The sequence below is a fragment of the Coloeus monedula genome (assembly GCF_965178545.1).
Source record: "Coloeus monedula genome assembly, chromosome: 10".
Classification (NCBI taxonomy): domain Eukaryota; kingdom Metazoa; phylum Chordata; class Aves; order Passeriformes; family Corvidae; genus Coloeus; species Coloeus monedula.
This window is the reverse complement of record NC_138790.1, coordinates 10,832,037-10,858,186: the sequence shown is the minus strand read 5'-3', so window position 1 is coordinate 10,858,186 and position 26,150 is coordinate 10,832,037. Positions and strand designations below refer to the sequence as shown.

The window sequence follows — 26,150 nt, the reverse complement described above, 5'->3', positions numbered from 1 at the left end:
TACTGAAGGTTAAGCCTTGAAATTTTATTAGCTTTTAATTCTGATGTAGTCATGCTGTTCACTGTGTCAGAATGTTTCTCAGATCCCTTGGCTAACTGTTGCTGCCACCTTGGTGAGGACCAGAGAAGCCACAGAAACATCACAACCAACACAAATTAATCAATTTTATTTGCTTATCTCTTTTTATCTGATAATTAAAATGGGCTTTCTTTAGTTCAACAGCAAGCCTATGCACAAAGGACATTGAGTTGTTTTGATATGCTTATTGAAAGACAAATGGGCTTTTGAATTACAAGTAACTAAGGAATGAGAATTCTGATGAAATCCTGTGAAGTGCTTCATAAAACTAACTTCTGAGGAAATCAGTGGCTGAAGTTCCACATCTACTCATCTTTTTATCGAAACTAAACAGTTTTAATTATTTTCACTTCATGTGTGAAGGGTAGAGGTGGTTCCTAAGACACAAGGTGTTCTTCAGTGCATGGCATGGGCAGCTGTAAACAAGGCTTCTCATTAAGCACCACTGTTTCTGGTCAAAGAAGCTGAAATCAGTTTGCATCAAATAGCATGGATTACACAGCATTTTTTATTATTGTGCTTGTAAAGTGAATGGGTGTATTCAGTAATGGGGAAAAGTGCCCTTTGTCATTGAAAACATTATTTTTTATTTCTTGTTACTAGATTTGCAAATAATAACCTTCACGTTTTAGGTGTGACAAGAACAATTGAATTACTAACACAAAATAGGCTTAACGTGAATTTGGATTTATTGTGAAAGCATAAGTAAAGAGCTTGTCCAGCAATAGGATATTTGCAGTTCTTTGAAACTCAGATCTAGTCCAAGAAACTGGAATATGAAAAAACTGCTGCAAACAATTTTTGAACTCGGCTTTGTTCACATGTCAACACATTTTATCTTCAATACTCTTAAAGGAAAAGGGAATTTCTATGAGTATCTCTGGCACTTGGCAGTGGAGCAAGCTTAAAATGTAAGTGACAAACTGTAGAACAGAACTAGTTCCTTCCTGAAAGTTGTTCTTTTCTGTCACTTAAATATTATTTTATGGAGAAAAGATTCTGAAACTGTTCTTTGAGAACTTATGCATTCTCTTGATTTGCAGGGGAAAGAGACCTTAAGGAGATAAGTTCTTCTGATCATAAAAATCTATACTTCCTTGATATATCAAGTATATATATAAACTTGCCATGTAGTTGAGTATTAAAAACGAAGAAGAGTCAGAGCTTGACCCTGATGTATAATGTGTCACCCTATATGTATTAGATGTGCCCCCATGCAAAGTAAATAACATTCTGAACTGTAACCAAACCACGAGATTAATTAATAGACCATATATTTTGGACTGTCCTCTGTGGCCTCTAAGCCTTCTACATCAGTCAGGGCAAAATCTGACATTCATCATTGACTGTCTTCAAAATTAACTTTCATAATAATGTTTCCTCTGTTTTCTGTCCAAAAATGTTACATGGAGTCTGGGGTATACAAAAATTTGAGCCAAAAAAGGCATTCCAGCTGAGGTCAATAATAGTGCTGTTTTATATAAGGAAGTTTTATATTAGGATTTGGTGTCCCTGACACCAGACCTTTAGACTAATGGGAAGGTAAAATTCCTAGTGTAGACCCAATACATGTTTTTGACATTAATGATATGTAAGGTTTATATAATTCTTGAGATATTTATAACAAATGTTTAATAATAAATAACTGTGGTGCTTTACTGAGAAATATAACAAGAAGCATTACTGATGCAGGGAAGGGCAGGAATATTATACAGGGAAGAACTGGGTAATATTTAGGACTGGAGCACTTGGGTGAAATTTGCATTTAAAGATGAGGAAATGTCTGGTTCCAGTGATGTATTTTCCCTTTGATGTGAAGACAAGTGAAGGGAACTGACAGTCTTGGTCGATGACAGTGAGCCAGCAGCTTGATTTAACTCTCATTAGGGCAAACATTTCTTAAGTATTATCTAGGAAGCTATTTCCAGGACAAGCAAAAGTATTGATGCTTTTGCAAAAGGCAGTGCTAAACTTTGGAGTCCCAGGTGCAAAAACAAGCACATGTCTGGAGGGAAGGGCTTGTTGTCCTCAAGGAAACTGGGCAAGTATGGCTAATTTTTCCAGGAGATGAAACTTGAAGAGTTTGTAGATGTATTCTATAAATGGATTATGGATGTAAAATTCAACATAGAAAATGGAAGACATTTAACCTGAAAGTCAGTGATGACATAAGAAACTACAAAATAGCTGTAGGTAAATTCAAGCTAGAAATTAAAGGCATGTAAGCCTCGGACAGCATTTTCCCTACATCACTGAGCTTAGTCTTGTCCTGTGCTATTACAAATGCTGTTTTAAAAGCAAGCAAAGTTTTGCCCCTGCTTTCTGACTCCTGTTAGAAAGCTTTCAGCACCCAAAAGGATTGGATTCTGAAACTGCTGTCCACAAAATGAAGTGTAGGTAAAAGGCCCAGCTCTTTTATGATGGAAATTGTGTCCACAAATAGGATTGTGTAATGTGGTTAGCTCTGACCACACTGAGCTGCTTTGTGACCTGCTGATCTGTACAGGTTCTGTGCCCTTTCCTATTTGTTACTCCCTTGAATTCCAACATACCTGATGTTTTCCCTGAATAGGTTACTCTTTTAAGTCTGTTTTTGATAATTCCTGATAATGAATGGTGGCCACATTCCTTTTTTTGTGTTTATCTCTTCGCTTGAATGTGGCAACAGTGAATTAGCATAAATGGTCTGAGAAAAGTAGTTAATATAGATTAATTTGTATTCTTCTTTAATCCTTTGAATTTACCTCCTTGAAGATACATCAAAGATGAGTTTGGTTCATAAATATGTTTAGAAGATAAATAAAGTAGGGGGAAAGAATCCTGTTTTATGGTATTTTTAAAACTCAGAAATAAACCCTTTATAATCAGTAATTGACCTATATGATGTTTTTTCCAGTTTGTTTCAGATCCTTGTGCCAGCAACCCCTGTCACCATGGTAACTGTAGCACCAGTGAGGATGGCTACCTCTGTCTCTGCAGTGAAGGCTTTGAGGGAACAAACTGTGAACATTCACTCCACAGCCCTCCAGCCTCTGAACGGACAGAGGCCACCTCACCCCGACACAGCAGCCCAGCCTCGTCCACCTTGGAGCCTGACATTGCTCTGCCCCGTTCGAGAGCCACTGTGACGTTACCTACATGGCAGCCAAAGGCAGGACAGAGAGTTGTGGATCTCAAATGGGATGAAATAGAGGTGAGAGTATTCTAAGTGAAAATTCACAGACAAAAAAAATTTGAAAGTGTTATTTTCAAGTTGTCATTTGTGTGTGGTTTCATGATGTCCTTGTGAGAAGACTGAAGATATGATCTCTGCCCTGAGTTAATATGTTGGTAAAATTAGAACAAAAAAAACATTTGATCCATGTTATGAGTAATGGACTTAAGTTGGCTAATGTGTTGTATTAGATACTTTGAAATGGGATAATACTGTTTTGTCCAGTCAGTTGTATGACACCATATCTCCAAACATCAAATAAATTTAGGAAAATCTAAAGGTTAAAGCAATACTTTTAATGTATTTTTTGATATTTGCAGTTATAATCACATTTTGCTTTGAAAAATACATGTTCCTGCAGTATTAAGAAAGCATACTTACTTGAGGATTAAAAGGGGTAGTTAATGTATTACACAGGGCACAACTCTAGGGGTGCAATTACAGTGGTGGAAACTTTTAAATGATTAAATTTTAGACATTTATTGTAACTGTTACAAACAAATCTCTGTCAAAACGTAACAGTATCTGGTAAAACCACAGCTGGAAAGCACACAGCCTACGATCCTTGAGAAATGTGATCTTTGCTTTCTACTGTGTTGTACACTGCCTTATTTGTAATGCTTAAATGTTTTGCATGGACTCAAGTATCTGCAAAAATTTTAAGAAACGATTAAACTTAACCAAGTTGCTGTTAAAGTAATGATCAGCTTAGTACCAAACGCTAGAAGTAATGAAACTTGTTGCTAAAAAATATTTTAATTTCTGTAGGCAAAGAATTAGAATTTTTGTGACATCTTTTTCTTATTGAGAAAGGCCTTGTAATGTAATTTTATTTCAGTTTATTCAGGAATAAATAGGCAAAATGTCAGTTGTGTCTTTTTCTGAAATGTTTCAATGAGTTTGATTCTCCTGAGGTGTTTTGACATACATAATGAGAAAGTGAACAGGCAGAAGTTTACTCCTGGAAAAAGTGTATTTTTCATCACTCATTTCTTGCCCAAACAAATTTTGTTGATGTTTTTACTGTAAAATTTATTTAAATCAATTTTCTGAAAGTAGACTCAGCCTATGTAGAATATATGTTTGGCATGTTATTTTATCTGAGGTATAAGTATTTATAGGCATGTATTCCATTTCAGTGGGAGTGCTGGTAGACCACGTCTGGAGCACAAAGCTTTATTTCCTGGAATTCCATCTCCCATATCTATTATTTTACAGTAGAACATATGTCAGGCACCAAGGATGGAGTTTGGAGAGAGCACTGAAGCAGAAAGAAACAATGATCTGCTCTTATTACTTAGTTTAAATGAAGTCTTATCTCTGCGTGGGTGGTCCATATGTCCTGATCGATTAAGGGCATGCTCTTCCCTGTACCAGATTTCCCTGGCATGTCTTCCTCAGTCTGTGGTCTGGTGTTGTATAAGGAACATTTCTGCCTGCTCTGCATTTTAGATAGATTCACTAAGAATTTCAGTCAAACAGATCATTCACAAGTGGGTGTTTCAATAGCTGAAATTCACCCTTCTGCATGTCTTCTGTTACCTGAGAAATACATTATGGTTTGCATGATTAACACTAGCATGGAAATTACTTGCTACCCTATTACAAAATTGCTTGTGTTGGTATGTTTTTAATATACTGTGATGGGTATTGTATTTTTGACAAGCTTTCCAATGTGGCTTAATGTTCTTCTACCTTGTTCTTTGGAAGTCACAGCGAGAGAGATGATTATCTGAAACAAAGAGATTTCAGTTGCTGATTCAAGACATTGTATCTGATCTGTATTAACAGAAGAGAGTTGATTTGCCTGAAGGTCTGTGTTCCAAAGCCCCTTTGGTGGAGGTTTCAGAAGTAAAAAGTGTTAATAAGAAAAACACTACCTTTCCTCATGGCTGTAAGAACTTTGCAAAACTTGGTCCTGTTTTGCTCTCTTAAAAGGAAGAAAATAAAGTAGCTGTAGGTTTTGTATTGCAAAAACATACTGTTCTGATCTTTGTTGAGATTCAGAAGACAACAAATACTAACATTATGTTGTTCCTTGTTTGCTTTTTTTTTAAATCTTCCAAGACAAGTCTGTTTTCCAAATTATTCTATACTGATACTGGAAGCTAACTAATGTTCTTCAGACCCTTTTGTCTCATCTCAGAGAGAAATTTTGTCAGACTCTTTCCAAGTGAAAGCTCTCACTATCTTGCAAGGATGAAGTTTCCATGAAAGCTTTCCTGCGAAATTTTGGGAACTCAAAAAATGAACACCTGAGAGAAGTAAACTGTCTAGGAGATGTATGATGTGTGCGTACAGTTGGACATGTTTTCTGTATTCCTTGGATACCAGGGATACATTTAGCACTGCTTGCTGGAATGAACTGCCTCAGTAGTATCTGTACCAGTAGACAACGTACAGATGTCTTTGCATGCAGTTTCATTTCTTAAAGTGGCCTTCATATAAGAAATTAATCTTTTCCTGATATGCAGATTAAGGACTAAAACCGTAGATCATAGATAAGAATATTTTCTCTCAGTTGATTTTCTTTACTGTTATACAAATTTATCTTTGTTCTCATATGTTGGAAGATAATTCTTTTTCCTACTTGTGGCAACCGGTTCCCCTTGCAAGAGAGATCCAGCTAACAATCCACATTTCCCCAGTTCAATCATCTTTTGTGTTACAATGTATAAGAGATATCTATTAGCCAGTAATGGAGAGAAAAAGAAACCATCTCATTAATACTAGTCAATTAATGGATTTAACAAAAGTTTCAGTGTACAAAATCAACCGTAAGAATACCAGTACCATACTGTTACATACAGCTTTTCATAATAGAACTGAAATTCTTTTCAAAGGAAATCAGCTGTATTTTTCACATTTTACAGACTGAGATGCTGAAGCACAGAACGGGGAAGTGATTTGCCAGGTGCGCAGCCAGAAATTAGAATGCTGAGCATGTGAATCCTAGTCTAACCTTCTATTTATACTGCAATCTTGTGCCCAGATTCAAGGGTTTGGACCTAGTGATTAGAGGCTACAATAAACTTCTAATTCTCCTTGCAGTGGGGACAGCATTTGCTTTATGTGTGTCCTTAGTCAGTAAATTAGAAACCTTTAAAAGGAGTGTGGCTGAGTCAGGTGGAAAATCCTGAACGAGAGTGTTGCTGCTCTGCAGCAATGGCAGAATTATTCCTTAAGCATATTCTTGAAACAGGAATGTTTGAGTCTTGACTACTTTATGTGTTGCTAAATGTTTGTGGATTTTTCTGTCAAAGTATGGTATGGGTGCAGGAGGACGAACAGAAGAGAATCTGTACAAAATCAGAGGAGAGATCCATTTGAGATTGCTAAATACAGAACAGAAACTTGATCCTTAGAAATGACATCTTAGGAGGATCTTTGACATGGAAATAGGTGAAGGTTGGAGTATATATACTTGCCCTTTTCTTACCCTATTTTCTTGGTATTCCCTCTTATAATTGTTGTTAAAGTACTGGAATGTGTCTAATTTTAGTTTGACTTAGGACAGCTCTTCTACCTGTATATAAGATTTGTTTTGGAAACCTCTAGGATTTTTATTTTGCTTTGAGAAAAAGATATTCTACAAACACATAAGGAGAATGAAGGAAACACAGATTTTGATAGAATAATACTAGTTTTCTTCTAGGATGAATCTATAACTTCACTAACTCTCTCCTCTCCAATATTAATTTATGGAACTTTTTGTTATATACAGACACCATTTTCATAGACAACTTGATATATCTCTAGATAGGTGCTACCCTTTATTATAATTATTTTCTACATAAAACCCTAAATATCTCTAAAAGCTCCATATGCTTAAACAAAATTTATGTGAAGTTCATACAAACCTCAGTTTATGATGTTCCATTACTAAATCATGTTTAATAGATAGTCATAAATACTAGCTTTCCTAAAATCAAAGCTCTTTAAGACAGAAATTCTAGTGAGTGCAGTTATATCAAGATATTGAAACCCTGCCCATCTGAAGCTATATTGATGGGTGGACTCAGAATTTTTGGTGATCCAGAGCTGTTTTTGAAAAGTATCTGGATTCATTTAACTACTCCTTCAGGAATCATCCTGTTTTGAAGTCCTAGAAAGTATGAGGGGAAAAAAGGGGAAAAAAAAAAAAAAAAAAAAAAGCCTGATGTGTTTACTGCCTTTCAGTGTTTTGGTGTAGAAATATCTATAGCTGATAGAAATATCTATAGCTGACTCGACGGTCTTAGGTTGAAGTTTATGTCCCAGCTTATTCTCCAGTGACCTGAACTCATACACTGCATGCAAAGATTTGACTATGTGGAATTTTTGCTCAATGAACTTGTTTACACAGTGTTTGCCTTTCTTTTCAGAACAGCTCCATACGCTCTGGAATAGTAAATGACTATTAATTGTTCATGGAAATAATCTTTATTGAATGACTGTTGTGATCTAAGCAGAGGATAGGCAGCTAAGCCCCACACAGCCACTTGCTCACTGCACCATCCAGTGAGATGGGGGAGAGAACTGGAAGGGTAAAAGTGGGAAAACTCATGGGGAGATAAAGACAGTTCAATAATTAAAAAAGGTAGAAAACAACAAAGGAAAAGGCTGAACAAAACAAGTAATGCAAAAAGCCCTAGTTACTCACCACCAAGTAACTGATGCCCAGCCAGTCTCTGAGTAACAGCAGGTCTGGCCAACTTCCACCCCCCACTCCCAGTTTTATTGGTGGGCATGACTTTCGATGGTGTGGGATGTCCCTTTGGTCAGTTGGGATCAGCTGTCCCACTGTGTTCCCTCAGCACCCCTAGCTTACTTGCTGGTAGTGCAGTCTAAGAAAGAGAAAAGGCCTCGATGCTGTGTGAACATTTTAGTGATAACTAAAATATCCCTGTTATTAACACTGTGTTCATCACAAGTCCAAAACATAGCACCATGCAAAGTATTGTGAAGAAAACTAACTCCATGCTAGCCAAAACCAGTACAGACTGAACGTCAGATTTTATGAAGTTGTCCGTGATTTTGGTGGCCATCTTGAGACAAGAAGGCAGCTGGCTAATATGATAATCTAGTTAATCTGTCATTGTGTAAGAGAGCCTCCTGTGCCTGCTGATGCATCTACCTCTTGGTGTAATGTTGGCATTGATAGTCTGCGACAGAAATAGAAAGTTTCAATAATGTTATTTAGAGGATTGCTGTGCATTGGAATGTGCTGGATCCTCTTGGTGCTGTGATTGCTGACTCTACAAAGTGACTCTTGCTCAGAGGAGCAAAGAAACAGACTGCCAGCAACAGGATTCGCTGGGTGGATTTGCAGCCTTCCTTACATCAGTTTCAGTGCTACAATATGTGGCAAGCCTTCTTCATTTGATACTGTTTTTGGATGCCGTCTGTCAGTCTCCCCTTGGTGTTCTTCAGAGAGGCACTACTCCTACTCTAAACACTTTTACTTTTCTCTCCCACTGGTGAGATATGTTAGAAGTAAACCTTGATTTTCTTCTGTTCTTGTTTTCTTTCAAGCATTGTTCCATCTGAAACTCTGAGGGTAGAAACTCTGGAGGTTAAGCTAAATGACACTAGATTTTTCAGAAGTAGTTTTTCTGTGCTACAGGGCAAGGGAACTGGAGCTGTTGTTCTGTTGTTGTTGTTCTTGCTTTTTTTTTCTTTTAGAATTTTGTTCTGAATTCAGTTTCTGTGCTAGAAATCATCCTGCTTTGTTGCTTGGCAGCTCAACAATAAGTAGATAGTACTAGATCCCTGTCTTATGGTTCTATTATATTGCCTTTTCCTACTTCTATTTTCACTTTTTATTTGCCAACAGCTGTTCAAGATCTGTAGTCAGGATCTAACCTATTTTATTTCTCTCATATATTATTTTTCCCTTGCATAAGAAAGACTGCCAAACATGTTATAATTCTTAGAAAATAAGGGCTACCTCTTGCCACACTTAGAGGGTCAGAAGAGAATAAATCCTGCAGGCCCTATTCTGATAGAAAAGTAGTTATATGTTCAGAAAAGCCAAAATTGCATGTTATGAAACTTGCTTTATTGAATTGAAATTTAATATGAAATCCCTTGGAAGAAGATCTGGAAGACCTGGCATTTACAAGACCATTCCTCATACTGCGTTTGTCATGACAGTTTCTGTCCCACTGAAGAGCTGAAAAGTTTTCTTTCTTAATGACTGTGCCAATTTTCATGGGACACCACCCCAGAGCACAGTGTTGCTTTTCTCAAAGAACTCATTTTCTTACTCTTTCCATAACATAATGCCATTTCAAATATTTAAAATTTTAGGTTTTTTTACTTTTAAGCACTGATCTTTGCTGTAGGATGAGTTTGTATCCATCTTTTTTATTTAGTTCAAGAATTATGTGTGCATTCATATATTCTGTTTATTTCCAGACTAATCTGCCCCACTTTGCCCTGGCTGCAGACAATGCAGAGTTCTCTGTTGCCCCACTAGGAGGTAAAAACAGGAGAACAGCTTTTTGAGATGAAGAAACAGGAGATTATCCAAAGAGAACATTCTCAGGACAGGAGGAAAGTACCTGAGTCACAGGTGCACACACATGCACACATAGTTATTTGTGTTACATTTGGGGATATTTTCAAAATGAAGCACTTTCAGTGTATGCTGGAGTGGGGTTTAGTGAAGGCTGTGGTGTCACTGAAGTTACAGTGGCAATTAACAGGAAAGACTTAACAGGCAACTGGCTCATGGGGCAAAGGGACCTCTGGACTTTGTTCCCTTTGCTCCAAGCAGGGTCAGCTGGAGCAGGTTGCTCAGGACTGTATTCACTTGAGACTTAAATAACTCAAAGGGTGGAAAGTCCACAAGATACTTGGGCAACCTCCTCTAGTGTTTGGAGCTATCTGTTGGTTTCCAGAAATATTAATTAATACCTTGTTAATAGGGTAATGAGGACTTTCTAAGGCTTATATGAATTCAGCCATTCCACTTGCCACTTTTAAATTTGACGAAAAGTGTGGCATATTTTGCAAGAAGTACAAACCTTCTGCCATTCTATGAACTTGGGGTTGAGACACAAAAGAAATGCAAACGTATCATGGTCGCAGAATGGCTGTATTTTGCACTGTCAGGAGTAGTCTGCCCGTGTTGATAAGGCCTTGTAGAATTACAAATGTCTGCTCAACTTTTCAAGAAATATACTATGAAATTTCATATACAATAGCTATCTTCAAAGAACTAATTTCAGCACTGAGAGGCTGCATAAATGTAGACAGAGTCTGTATGCCACTCAGCCTCATTGAATTAAAGTCTAGTACACTTAGCAAAGTAATAAAGGCACTCACTCATGTAAAAATATTGCCTTGGGATTTATGTATGTATTTCAGCACTTCTTGAATTAAGTGTATCTCTCATTATTCTGGTTTTGTAAGGCAGGAGAGTATCTGTCTAACTCACTCTATTTAATTTCTTCAGAATAGTTGTAATATGGAAGAACAGTCTGTTGCTCTCTTCTTAGGTACCACCCCTGATTTTCTTTGCAATCTCCTCTGTACCACTGCTATGGCCTGGTAAGGAAATCTAACAAAATCACTGCTGTGTTGTTAAGGCTCCGGTAGAGATCGTAGGAGTAAGAACTCTTCTCAAGGTTTCACTCTTGCTTTCTCAAATGGTGCTGCTCTTTTACCTATGTAAAGTCTTCAAGCATTTGAAGAAAAAATATAGTTTTTATATATTATGTTATCTTCTAAGAAAAAAACCCATGATTTAGATGCAAACTTATTTACATATATTTACATTTATGTAAAAAGGAATTCTGTATTTACTGTCAACAATTTGATATTTAATAATTTTAAACTCTAAATAAGGTATTGAAGAAGAGTCTTGGATGTATTCTCTGTTGACGCAGGAACTTATCTTTGTAATCAGCTCCTAAACATGCTTTAGACTCTAGAAGGTGCATGAAGATTTTGTTTTCTTTGGTGGCTATTTTTAAAGTAGCTGCATCATTAGTGTAAATGTTTATAAGTCTGTTCCCCAATAACCTTCTTGCTGTCCTAAAGTTCCTGTACTATTAGATGCTTCAGAAGTGTTTGATGTCATTGCAGTTATGTTATGTTTTCTTTTGGTTGTCTTTAAATGACTTTAGATAGCGACTCTATTTGTGTTTTTCACTTTAGGCTAGGAATAATCTTTATTTTGTCCTCTGGAAGTCATTAAAGCATATTTCCCAGTGACTTCAGTTTTAAATATCTTCTACCAGTTGTAGCAGCCTTTTTTTTTTTTTTTTTTTTTTGAGAGTGAAAATTACAGATTGTTTTCATCTTCTGAGTGTCCTTTATTGTTGTAATATATTGGTTGTCTTTGCCCTCATTCTTCAGTACAGTTTTGCAGAGTGCTCTGTTAAGACATAAAAGAGGCACACTTAAAAATCTTTATACAAGTTTCTCACAGCTGTGGAAAACCTGCAGTTTGTTTCCTGATTCACATGTCAAAACCATCATTTTTTGTGTGCATAGTACTTGACTGAAATAGGACACTGCTGGGACCATTTTTTTTTCCTTATGAGAGTTTCTGCATCTTCATGTGTTTTTCATCTGATCCAAGTATCATGGTTGTTAATATATAAAAAATTTCAAATTTCAGCTGTTTTAAAATCCTCGGTTTAGCATCCTACTGGTTTAGATGGTTATTTTACCAGATTCTTAGAGCAGGAAGTCAGGGCCAATTACAAATGGAGTTCCTAGAGAAATACATCAAACATTACAGATCTTTTAATAGAAGAGTCAAAATCATGCATTTTGCCTTCCACTCTTCTGATTATCATTGCAATATTTCCTGTGTGTGCTTTTCCTGCTGAGTAATCCTAAATTCTGATGTGCTTGCAAACTAAAGTCTTTTGTTTGTTCGTTTGGTTTTTTTTCCGTTTTGTCAAGGTTAAATCTCAGCTCTTGTTCTGCAGCCACTTTGTTCAGCTCTTGCTTCTATGATTCTTTTATTTTGTTCTAGTTGCAAAGACATCAATACCTTTTACTTTAAAAACTTCTAATATTAAACAGTAAGGTAAATGAAATGCTTAAATTACAATTTCCCTTCTTGTGTTCCAAGATAATAGAAGCATGCAATTACAAAACTGTAGGAATACTATAAAAGCACGTGTATTTTAGATGTAGTATAAGACTGTATGAGAATAGAGATACTGGTTTCTTTTTTCCCTTTGTTCCAGTAGGCATGTAGATTCTAAAAGAAAAAAAAGTTTAAATGTTGGCAAATATAAAAGGAAGAGTGTTAGCCAAACTAATTTTGGATGCATCGTACTTTGAGTGTTAGGTCCATAGTTTTGACTTCTGAGATTAAAAATCATAATGAATATATTATCTTTTTTAAAATTAATTTGAACAAATAGAGTAAAATTTCATCTCACTTTATTTTCATAAATAGCATGTGTTCATATTGTATGCACCAGGGAATTCAACAATTAGTTGAGTAATCTAGACACTGGGAAATCATTCACTTGGGAAATACAAATACTGAGTATTTGTCTTGCCTGAGTCAAGATAAGCTCTGTGTCCTAAAAATTATTACTTGCATTGTATTCTGGACTTCTGTTGTTCTTATATTTACATGTGTTTAATGACATTCATGCAATATTTAAAATGTGAGTTTGAATTTTATTTAAATTTACAAATTTTATTCTTGCTTTTGTTTTTATGTCAGATTAATTCATGGAAGTGTGTCAGGTTGCATTTTAGCTTTTTCAGTAAGGTTGGTATAAAAAGCTTGCAAACATTCTCTATGGCTGAAAGAATAACATTGCAAACTGCCTAGAAATTTGAAGATTAAACTGGTTTGTTGGGGTTTTTTCCCACTGTGATATTTCATAGGCAAGTTGATGAAGATACATGAAAAGTTATTTAAAACTTCTGATGATATTAAGTGATAGACTCAAATATGCCACATAAAATATTACTTATTTGAAATAAATATGCCCTTGGAAACACTAATAATTTTCAAACTCCCTTCAGTAAATTAATACTTCTGAAGATCTGAATAATTAAGGAATCTGTCTGTGATTCCTGTGTTGCATGATGTTGTCTTGATCTTGTTAATGTAGCAACTGATTTCTATGCCTAGTAGGTGTCACTAGATTTGGCAAACGCATCCTTTCACTCTCACTGTGATCATCATTTTTTTTCCATCTGAAAGCACTGTGTGTCCAAGCATCTTTTACTTGGAAAGAATAGTAATGGGCAAGTGGGAGAGTGTTTTTTAAAGGAAACCTGTGTTTGGAAAAAAACATATTCCAATATAGTAGAAAGGCAATGTCTGTATTTGTTATTATAAATCCTTCAGGACTGAATAAATTAACGATGCGCTATTTCTTGGATGTGGCAAATGTTAGAGCTTTATTTATTATTCTAAAAGACCAGAAGGCTATTTATCTTTTTCTAAAAATGTTCACTTTTAAAGGAAGATGCCTTTAGAAGTTCACACTTCCATGCAGGAATTTTTTGTTAAAACAAAACCCTGAAAGGATGGTTATGTGAATTTTCAGCACCTTTGTTGGCAGCATAAAGGTTTCAGTGAATGTTCCTGATGATTGTTAGAAGTTGACTGCTGGGCTATTAGCGTCATTTGTAAAAAAAATCGTTCATGTTTTCTTTGGTCAGATTTTATGGTTTATTGTTAAATAAAGCTATTTTTACTTTTAGATAATCCCAGATGTGGCTTGTGGAAATGCCAGTTCCAATACTTCTGCTGGAGGCCGGCTTATCTCCTTTGATGTTCCACAGAATACATCAATAAAGTGAGAATATTCTTATATTTGATGAGATATAAAAGCAGTTTTATTTTCATTTGACTGGGTATTTTAGACAACAGTTTCTCAGATAGGCAGATTTGTCAAATGACTAAAAGACTATGAGAGAATTCAGACAGACTTCAAGCATGTAGCAGAGCCATGACAGCTCTTTGCTTGGCATAATTTCTCCCACATATTTAATGTTTTAGAAGATGTAAGCATGTAAGCTGTCTCTGGGCTATCATAAGGCATTAGAAATTAGGGCAAATGTGTTGAAGATTTCAGTTTGGAGAAGATATGACATTTCCTTTCTACTTCATGCACTGAACACTTTTCCCCCTTTAATCTCAAGATGAACTTGCTGACGAAAAGTGTTATTGTTGATTATATACATGCATGTATTTTGTGGATTTGTATTTGATTTCTGGGTTATTGCTTTGGGTGTCATCATCAGCTGTGAAATCTTTGTGTATGTCCTAAAAAACACGTTTCTCAAAAATGTGAATTTATTCGGTTACTCACTTTTCAAATTCATGCTTTTGGATCAAATACTTGCGTTGTTACATTTAATTAACAGAACCTGACTTCCTAGAAAGATCTGATTCTGTCAGCTGGGATGAAGCATATTCTTATTGGAAATTTCATTAAAAAAAAAAATCTGCCAACGTAGTTCTCTGGCTCACAGCTTTGCTGCAGTTTTAGACTTACATTTTCCCAAAATAGTGTACTTTTCTCATACTGTCATCTTATCTTTCAGAATCCCATGTTTCTGTTAAAAAAGGCCATGCTCACAGGAAAAAGCAAAGTGATGCAAGCAGACAAGCTGCAGACAGTTTGGAGCAGTAACTGTTAAACGTGGGGGCCCTCCCACGGGGTTTTGAATTGTGCTCATTCATGAGCCTTAAGCCTCAGGAAGAGATCTGGGAGTGTGGATGCCCTGGCTGGGTGGAATCTGAAAGCAAACAAGTGTCTTTTCTTGGAATCAGGAAAAAGCCGGCGTTTGTGGATTCTAAAGCTCTATTTAAGAGCCTTGATGGAGAAACCCCATTTTAAAGGAGGCTGCAGAGTACACAGTCAGTTTTGATCATTTTTACACTGCATATATTTAGTAGTGCTTTATACCTGGGTAGATTAGTGCAAGTCAAGATCTATTTTTATTTCATTTTATTTACTATCTTAAAGGCCCAAGTAACATACCTGGTTTAATGGTCATTTGTGAAAGGAAAATAATTTCAGTTTAATAAGTTGATTTTGTTTTGGTTGTCAGATGAGACCTAAACTGTGAAACTAGTCGCTATCTTGTTCTAAAAGTGAGACAGTCAGTTTTTGGAATAGCAGTTGAGCTTGTTCTTAAAGAGGATGCAAAATAGTGTAAAAATTTACTTCTTATGATGTCTAGTTGCGACATCATTTCAGCTTCTGTCACACATAATTACAAAACTTTGCTTTTCTTGTTTTTAAGTCAAATAACAAGTGACCAGGGATAAACTACCTTGTGTTTTTAGTAGGATTGAAACAATTTCAGTAGAGGAAATTGTGGAACAGAGCTTCATCTGTATGTATTTGGAGGTCTGTTTTCAGCAGGAGAGAATTACCAGTTTTTAGCAGTTTGATGCACTTGTGTTTGAATTTTTAGAGGATTGTTCAAACTCCTTTGGGATTCCTTCATAGGCAATTAATGCAAATATTTGGGACTTTGCCAGAAATATGACAGATTTGTATTGTTTCTTTATGGAGGTGAGGAGGAAAAAAAGTGTCTTGTGAGGACAAAGACTGGCATAGTGTCCAGTGCTCCCTAATGGAGTGTATGCACTACTAGACTCTATATCCAATCTGTCAATATTCAGGAAGGCACCATGGGCTCAGTAACCTTGGGAGCATTACATGACTCATTTGATTTACAAGAATAAACTGTCCTGAATCTTCGATCTGGTGTGTCAAACAAATGAGGATTTCTACCAGGATCTGTCTCTTGATATTGAACGAATATTGAATGTTCTTCAGTAAACAACAGGGCTGGATGTACTTCAGCTGCAGAAAATGATGGCATTGTAGATGGAGGATGGACGTACTACTTGAAAAGGCATAAATACAAAGAATGAATAAGGATCCTTTACTATTATGTGATATTTATGTAAAACTTCTTGGGCTTTAAGATGGTGACCTTCAAGTATCAGAAATTGGGACTCTGTATGATTTAATCTGGTATTATATAAACTATTATGCAATCTCACAATTGAAGCATTTTTAAATTTTGTGGGCATGCTAAAAACATTCATTATTTTTCCTGATTCCATACTTGCTAGATTTAAGTTTCCCATCTTTGTTAAGCTTCAGTTCTACAGTGATGTACTTCCTAATAACACCAATTTCCCTCAGTGTAAATATTCTCAATTTCTTTTCTTTTAGAATAAGGCAAGATGCTACTGCTTCTCTTATCCTGCTATGGAAGGTCACAAGCACTGGATTTAAACAGTGTTCACTTATTGATGGCAGAAGTGTCACTCTTCTCCAGGCACTGGGTGGCCTTGTGCTTTCTGAAGATATGCTGGCATTAGGAAACAACTACTTTATTGGTGAGTAACATGCTGGCTTTCTGTCCATCACCTCTAGGTGACAGCTGATGGTTTACTCAGCGTTTAAAGGAACAAAGGACTAATTCCTTAAAGTGCTGAAAGATCCTGATGGGATATTAGGATACTGTTTCGGACATTGGTTCATTCAAACCAGACAAGAACTACACTAAATTCTTACACAGTTGTCACCATTCACTTTAAAATCTATGTGGTCATTTTTGTCTGATAGCTTGAGATGATGCAAATTATCTTATATGTTCTATTTTAATAAGCTTTTGGAAAATGCTGCAGTATATATTTGAATGCTTGAGGTGTTTCTTCGTCAGATATTGTGCTATGGGATGCTTTGTGAAGAAGCTTAATCCTGTACACAGGAAAATTGAAAAAATATATTAGAAGATCAGATTTCCTATTATATTTTGTCAGTGTTTAATTGCACTACTTCTTTATCTTCTAGAATTGTCTCTGTTAATATGGAACCTTAGAAATATACTATTTGTTTCACGCAGCAATTAAATGTTAAGCATCTTTGTGGAAGGAGTATAATGAAAATAGGCTGATATGTTATTTTTAAGGGTATGGAAATAATACAGATTTAATGCCATATTTATGCATAGACACAATAGACTTAATTAAATTGAGATTTCTGGGCAGATGTTTTATTATACCAATGACATGAAACCAAAGTCATTGTAATAAAAGCGCTTAATTTTATCTGCTTGAAATGCTGTGTATTTTTTAAGGAACTATAAATTGCCACAATTGTTATTTGAAAACTTACCATGCTAATAAATGTAAAATTAAAAGCATTCTGATGTAGAAACACTGGAACAAATTCCAAGTGTATAGCTAATACAGAAAATGCCCAAATGCAGAAGTAGTACCTTGTTCTCTCCTTTTTGAGCTACCACTTTTCAAAGATACTGCTTGAAGGTTGTTAGTAGAATAATTTTATTCTTATCATCAGAGGTTTCTTTTGGTGATGTTTATTTTCTTCAAATAATTTTCCAGTTTCTTTTTTTAATATTATTATTTCTTCTAAGATACTTAGTTTTAGACTTTTTTTCCCCCCTTAATCTAGTTTTGCATTTAATTTATCAGAGTTAAAGTCATCCTCTCATGTCTCTGGAATAAACTTTTGCATTTGCTTTGTGGTAGTTAATGTATGATAAAAGTATCTTGAAGACAGGATAATTGGTAACTTTTATGCAGTGGTGAAAATGCCTAAAGGCACAGCTTGGTCTAAGCTCCTAAGTAGAGGACCGAAGTTGCTCTATGGAGGCTCCACTTGACTGTACAAGCCATGCAGCACAGGTTATTAATTTAGATAACTAAAACGTGTATTGTGTTATTCTTTCGTAGTTTGTCTTCTCCTACTCTCCTCTATAGCTGAATTTCTGTCACTGGGATTCTTTGAATTTTTTATTGTGTGCTGGGTAACATGAGGTGAAAATGTACCTTTTCCTTGATGAATATAAGACAAGGTTGAATTCATGAAAATAGTTTATTTCATGCACTACAAGTTTTCTGAGACCTCTTGCTTTACTTCCATGTGGTTTTCGATACATTCTTTGGTCTTTTTAATTTCCTGATAGTGAAACTCTGTAAAATTTTCCAGCTGCTGAGACTAAGGCATGAATTTTTTAGTTTAAGAGCCTCTGAATTTCCTTCTCAGTTGTATGGAAACCTTCTGCTTACTTCCCATCATCAGTTTTTGTGCAATGAAGTGTAAGTCTTGGGTGTAAAACTTAAAAAGTAAGTCAGTTATTTGGTGTGTAAATGAATTTTATCTTCACTCAACTGAAATCCATAATTCTGCCAAGGCTTGTAGAGAAATAATTTGATCTTTACTTCAGATTTGATCCAGATGTATGGCAGAGGTCTGTCAATTTGATGTGCCTCAAAAGTTTTTAATCATTTAGCTTTCAGTAAGTCACTTGAATAAAGTTTTCCTTATAGACAAATTTTCATGTTTCTTGATGTACATGACAAGCTTATTCTAAAAGACAATAAGTTAAAGTGGGTGATTTTATATAAAAAATCAGTAATGTTGCCAGTGCTTTTATTGATGATATTTAAGCTAGAATGATACAAGGAGGTCACAAGATGCTGTAGGCTGCTGTAAGCAGAGCCACACAGTAAGGTGGTGGACCATGTCAGTCAATACATTTACATTATATAATTTCCTTCTCCTTCCCCTACTCTTTTTCTGTTTATTCAAATGAGACTTTAAAGGTTTCTTCTCTTAATTGGTGAATTTTGTACAAGGGCGTTTTTTTTATCTTGTAAAAAATTTCTAGTTAGAACTGTAAAAGAAAAATGAGGAAGATGTGAGTGGGTTTTTTTGGTTTGACTTTTCTTGTGTGTGTGTGTGTCTTTTTGATCTACATCCTTTTTGAGTCATTTCTCACTGTGTTCCTTCCAAGTTTTGTTATTCAGCAAGGTACTTTAATTGCCTCTTGCAAATCTTTCTGAAAAAGTTATCTATGTCGAAGATAAAACATTTAGGGAAATATTATTTGTTTCGTGTTAGTTTGTGGTGACACAAGTTTAAAGTTGTTTAGACAAGATTGAAAAGACTAAGAAGTCAGCAGTAATGTGCTGATTTGCTGATTCTGTGGTTCGGGACACAGTGTCTAGAGGCTGGGAAGAATGCTGTTTCTGAGTCTAAAAATAGCCCCTGTCAGCACAGAGCTGTTCACCCCAGAGACAGTACCTGCAGTGTGTGAGAATGAAGGGGGAGAGTGTAGCACAACTAACCCAAAAAGAGCGCTCTGTGTTCTGTAATGGGGTTTATAAAATGGCTGCTGCATCTGCAAACAGTCTCTTGCAGTGCAGGGACAGAGTTATGGTGCTGTGATTATGCAGCATGATTATGTGGTTCAATTACAGCATTTACCCACCTGTAGCCCACAGAAGTCTGGCTTGTGCCTTCTGTAACATGTTCCTTCTGTGCTTTGCTCAGAGTATTTTTAAAGAGTTTCTCTGTAAGATTTGCTGCTACACATGTACCAGTCCTTAAAAATAATTAGTTATGTCTTATTAGAAAGTGTACTTATTAGCCAGTGGGGAAAAAAAGCCCAGTATGGTTCAGGCTTTGAAGTGAGAAAGTGAGTTGTGTGGATTAGGAGTAGGATGAAGCACATGGCACATCCCAAGGGGCTGATGGCTTTTAATGCGAGGTTGCTGCTAAACAGAGATGGTCATGAGGTGGTTGGTCTGTAGACAAGCCAAGTGAGCTGTTCATCTCTGCTCACATTTTGCAACAACAATGTTTCTTTTGAAACCAAGATTTTTAAAAAAGGTATTTAATTGAGCGTATTTCTGAACAGGAAATGTTTTTAATATCTCTACAGAAATATATCTATCCTGTGGAGTGCTATGCGTGGGCATCAAGATTAGCCAAAGAGATAGTGAGAAAGGGAAGTGGGAGGGATTTAATACTGTCTTTAAATAAGAGATGACAATTAGGTGTTCAACGTTTAAAACATTGTTGAAGTGAAAGGCAGACTTTCCATTAATTAGACTTACAGATTCGTACTCTTTGTCCCAATGTTCTTGGGAGTTGAGTGATTTCTGCATAAACTGTTTATATTTATAAAATGTCTCATCAGTATTTGTTTTATTACTGGATCTTCATATATTCATGCTGGCAGTAATGGTATTAGAACATTTGAAAATGAGTTAACTGCAAAACTTTACATTGTTAGAGTCATACACCTATTCTCCGTTGCAATATATCTTGAAAAATTGAAATCAGATGAAATACATTTTAAAAGTCTGAAAAAATGGGAAAAGAGTTCCCTGATGCACCATCAGTTGGTGCAGGAGTCTTTCAGAACTTCTCCTGAATGCTAGTAGGTTACAGCTGAGGATCTCTGGGGTGAGTTAAAAGTGCTGGTTGTTATGTATTTTGGGGAGAATCTAATCTACCCAGCATTGTGCACTTCTCTCTCCCAGGGAATAATATACTGGATTTTGGAGTCTGTAGATATATTTCTATACAAGATTGTTGAAAATGCAGAAGATTTACTGAATTGATTAAATAATAGCTGTCTTGAGAAAAATGATTCATTAACATTTTTCTTTAAAAAATAAAAAAGGCCTTTGAAGGACTTTGAAGGACATTCTCAGTTTGTATGGCATGTCCCACAAAAATCCTTTATGATTTGTTACATGCATCTCTTTTATCCAAGCATGCTATCATTCTCTGACTGAGAACTGGAACATTAATTTTGAGAACATAGGCTGCTGTGAAAATACTGGAAAAACCAAACCTTCTGTATAATAAAAGCATTAAAAAAATATATTTTTAATGCTCACATTTTAGAAGTTTTACAGTGATTGTACACCATCTGTTTCTGTACGAGTCAGTTAATTTACCCTGGCGCTAAATGAATATACCTGCTTACTAAGGCAACACTTCTGTGCTTCAGGTGTATCCAAAGATACACCTGTGGCTGGCGGACTTGCAGTCAGGCAGATCGAATTTCACACAGTTTCCAGTCTGCTTGGAAAACTGCTATAGATACACTTGTGTGGCTGTACAGATAGCAGATCATATTTAACAATCCAGTTAACAGCTAGGACACAAAACAACCATAGCTTTTTTTAAAATTAATTTGGAGATTGAGTAATAATTCATAGAATCATAGAATATCCTGAGTTGGAAGGGACCCCTCAGGATCATAGAGTCCAACTCCTGGCCCTGCACAGGACACCCTAGCAGTCCCACCCTGTGCCTGAGAGCATTGTCCACACACTTCTTGAACTCTGTCAGCCTTGGTGCTGTGACCACTGCCGTGGGGAACCTGTTCTGTGCCCAAAAGACCTCTGGGTGATAAATCTTTACCTAATATCCAACCTAAACCTCTCCTGACACAGCTTCATGCCATTTTCTTTTTCATACCAATACAAAACTGCATATTGTATTATTATTGTATGATTGTTACTTATTTTTAGGAAGTGTTTATTTGGAGATTTTGGGCATAATGGGGAAGGTGGAGCTGGCAGTGCCAACTCTGCATGTATGCAACCTATTTCTTTTCTTTCTCCTAACAACACTAAAAAATTAAATTATGTTTTCAGGTCTTTATCATGGCTATTAGGATATTATTTCTATTGAAAAAAAATCTGCTTCTCATCAGCTTTCATGATAAAATGCTGGAAAAATTGCTTTTCTGCCTCAGTGTGCCCAGAGCTGAAACAGTAATGATGGGAGCTCTTTCAGAATAATAGTAAAACAAACAGTTGGGCATTATTATTTTGCCTCCATTTCCCCATAGGTAATATGATATAAAAGTTTGTAAATATCTAATTGTAAAGAAATGCTTGTAAATAGCTTGAAACTACTTGCTTTTAGACTTTGTGCTTTATTTAGCACTTCCACGGTGCTGCTTAAGCAGCTGCTTAAAAGGAAAGTAAAGATGCTGCTTTCATGAGATATTGCTACATTAGCTTTTTAGCTTATTGTCTGCTTATAAAATCAAAGGAAGACATTTATAAGCAAAACTGCTATTTCTCAGATAAGACCTTGCAGATAATAAGGTTTAACATTTAATATGAATGAATATTTTTATCTGAACAGAAAATAAATCTTCCAGCACAGTCTTTAAATTATAATGCTTATTTTCATCACAGCAAACAAAAACTGACTTACACTTGTCAGTTGACATTATTTGGCATGTCATCTGGTTGTCTCCAAGATGCTCAGCCTTTTAGATCAATATAATATAATTAGCTGCTTTAAACTATACTTATCAAGTATTTCATAAATATTTCCTTAAATAAAATTGGTATCTGTACAAACTCGCTCGAAAATAGGTGCTCTAGCATCTTTGTGGCGAGATGAAGAGTACTGATGCCATTCAAATGCCAACACCTCTAAGGCAGCTTGCTTGAATTCCATGAAACTTTTTGAGGTTTGGCTTAAAAAGGAAAATTAATGCTTGGCTTCTCAAGCACAAGATACCTGCTGCTTTTTAATAAGTGTGGGAGCCATATGGTTCTGTGTCAGGAAGGATAATATTTTCAAATCCAAAATGCTGTCCTGCCTTTCAAATTCAAGAAAGTATTTTCCTTTCTAACAGTGCCCTGAGCAGTTACTTACTCTTCTGTTGTTCTTTGGTTATTAAACAAGTTTCCATGCAAGACCTCATCATGCATTAATGAGTAGTCTCCACCAATATGACTGCAGCTATATTGAATAGGCAAAATGAAACAGTGTAAAAAATACTATGTGAAACATAAATAATCTAGAGAGATATTTTGAAACGAGTTGGTCTTCTTAAACTCTTTTTGTCTGGCAATAGAATTTCAGATTAGGGGGCAAATTGTAACTGGGGCTTTGAGATGTTGTGTTTTGTGTTGTGTACAGGCCTCTAAAATATGCACACATTTCTATCTAAAGAAAGCAGTTTACTGCATCTTGTAACTGTTTTCACTTAAGCAAAAAATGAAATAGGACAATTTTATTTCATAATAGGAGATGTGTGAATTGAATTCACGGAAAGCCATGTAATCAAGTTACTCTAGCTTTAACAAGTTGCCATGTGTCAGGTGAGCATCTGTGTGAGCTCCCAGTCCATGGCATATGTGCAGTCATTTAACTTAACCCTCTTTCACTCTGGACCAAATTAAATCTCCATGCCCTGCACATGCCGTGGTTGGAGTGTTGAGGCCGTGCTTGTGCCCTGCTGATGTGCAGAACCTCTGTCTGCAGGTGTGACTGTTCTGCTCCTTTTGTGCAAGGTGGCCTTGCTGGCAGGGGGTTGGTGACAACTGCTCCAGTTAGTGGGGTTCTCATTTTTAAGTGTGTAATTTGCCTAGAAGGGCCCTATTGTCTGCAGATTTGAGCATTGTGCTCAACTGAACATTTCCCTGGGGTTCTGGGCACAAGAGCTAACCTTGCAGAAAATGGCCTTTTGGTAAACAATAGCAGCAGCAGCAAAGTGTGAAACAGCAAGAAAAGCACAGTGAAGCGTTAATTTCAATGATTTGTTTTAAAAGTAAGGCAAAAAAGGGAAGAATTCAGCTGAAATCCAAACCATTCTGAAGAATGCTGTTAGCCTGTATAAGAAAGGGTATATCTATAAGTATGATAAAATAAATATCCTGTCCTTTATGATCAAGTTGCATGTACCTCATCTCACATATAAATAGATGTAAACATCAGACTAGTTACTATTTTCATAGATTGTATTTTGTTTTAAGCTAGCATTTAAATAGTTTTTACTCTTTAGAGTAATCTTTAATTAATCAGTAAATTATTCAAAATTAATTTTTATTCACTGCTATTTCTCGTTAGTAACACTGGGAAATTATTTTTGTAGTCTGTCTTTGGATGTTCATCTGCTCAAATTTGTAATGTTTCATGAAATACCTTTCATTTGTTTCTTTAATTTTAAGATTCCTCATTCTTCAAATATGACTTCTGTGACAAATTCACAAACAAGATATTTATTTTAAGTTGATCACATGGTTGTTTGCATGATATGATCTTGGACAGACTGCTTAACCTGATCTGTGAAATACAGATACCAGTGCATAACTGGTACATTATTGAGTGGACCAGTGTGAGACACATTTTAATAATGCTTGTAAAATGCTTTGAGATCTTCAGCTAGTACTGTAACATACTGTAACGTGTATTTAAAAGTGGGGTAGCCACTCACAGAGTCTCTAAGTTGAACCAGTCGCTACAGATATATCCTAGCCAGCCTTGCCATCTCATCTTTCACAGCTACCCTTAGTGCAGTCCCAGCTACGTCATTGGTATTCCACCACACTTAACTGCGTTTGCGAAGTGTGGGATCAGAGATTCTGGTGGTCTACATTTGGGTCCAAAATAGTTCTCTGCCAGCTTGGCAATGTGGCTGAAACGCTGACAAATAAAAATATATTGGGAAATTGTGATACAGGAAATGTTTTTGGAAGAATAGTCTGTTCACCTCTTTGTTGGGCTTTCACCATTACTTTGGACCGTAAGAAGAGTCCTTGAAGCTGTGGGAGAAGGTCACACTTTAAGCTGCTGCCACAGCTCCTTAATAAGCTGTATGCAAGTGGCTTTGTAAGAGTAAATGTACTCTTGCTAGCTGACTGTTTCATAGTTCTGTCATGGGTTTTGATCCAGCCAGGCTATTAAGTTGGTTAATTGTTTAAGTAACAGTGAAATTCAGAAATTGACATTTGTTATAGAGGAAATGTAATGGAACATGGGATTTTTCTACGCTAAGTGAATTCAACTGGTTTTCTCAGTTCATAAATATATTTTAACTACCAGTCCTGCGAAACTGAGCTCCAGCTTTAAAGTCAAGCCATGTGCTATTTCTTCCCAACGTTTTGGCAATAATTTTCTGACACCCAAATTTTGCTTTCTCTTACACCAGTGTAGCACTCATTGTCAATCTGCCTCTGGTAGAACTTTAGTATTGTTATTGAGGATGTTAACTTGAGCAGCAGAACTCTTCCTTTTAAGTGATTATGCATGAGAATAAAGTGTATGTTTGATTTTAGGAGCCCAGGCTGTTTTCAGTGTTGGTAGCAAAGGAAGAAAGCATATCTATCTAAAAACTGTTTGTGATTGTGATAGAAATTTGGAGAAGACAATGAATGCAATGAGAAAATCTTCAGTCACTTCTCAGGAAAAAAAAATCTTTAAATTGCTGTTTCATGTGAGTTTTTGAAAAACAAAATATTTGAAATAGTTCTTGAACTGATTCTCATTAAAATCTATATATACTTTCAAAAGCAGTATCTGACCAAGGCTTCTGTGAATAAAGCACAGTAAGCATGCTGACCTAGATAGAATTTGGGAGAGTTGTGCCACCTATAAATAGAGCTATTTGTGGACAAAATAGCAATTTTGCTATTGTAGCTGTATTTTTGTGTCCCCAGATGCTATGTTGCCTAGCGGCGTCATTAGAGAGTGATCTCAGATGTTCTGTGTGGTGCTGATGGCACTGATGTACTGCATCAAAGATTGCAAATGGCATTGATTACCTGTTTCTCACTTCTTGTTTTCTTATGTATGTAATCATCCTGAGGCAAACTAGGAAAGGATTCCTGACCCATTTTCCCTATTCTTTAGAACAGTATTGGTGTCAGGGTCCTGAAGGTATTGGTAGGCCTTAATGACCCTGAGTATTTGGGTCATGGAAAAGGGCATAAGTGTTCTGTCCCTTTGTAAATCAAAAGCAGGCCTTTACTATTTACTACATCAACATGTAAAGGTAAATTTTCAGAGTTAAGTGCATCATGAGAACATCTTGTTATGTTTTTTCATTTGTTAGGTCTCTAAAATGAGTTGAAGATGTCTTGTATGAACAAGAAAAGGATTGAGCTTGCTTAGATTTGCTAGATGAAAAACTGTTTGAGATTGTGATATATGCTGTGCCATAACAGAGGGAAATTGGTTCATATAGTTAATTTCCAACTTCGTGCTTAGATCCAAAAAGGCACTGAAGCATGGTGGTGATTAGTACAAACCTCTGTTTTCGTAGTAATTTTCATGGTATC

The 26,150-nt window shown here is 36.0% G+C and overlaps 1 protein-coding gene across 1 annotated transcript in view; it reads left to right on the top strand.

Moving 5' to 3' along the window:
- DNER (delta/notch like EGF repeat containing) overlaps positions 1–26,150 on the top strand; it is a gene marked incomplete at both ends in the record, with an annotated part of 114,935 nt that overhangs the window by 44,246 nt on the left and 44,539 nt on the right. The window contains 3 exons of the mRNA XM_082287803.1: positions 2,975–3,271; positions 13,970–14,064; positions 16,468–16,634. Of these exons, the coding sequence (XP_082143929.1) occupies positions 2,975–3,271; positions 13,970–14,064; positions 16,468–16,634 (559 nt within the window). The remainder of the gene's footprint in view (positions 1–2,974; positions 3,272–13,969; positions 14,065–16,467; positions 16,635–26,150) is intronic.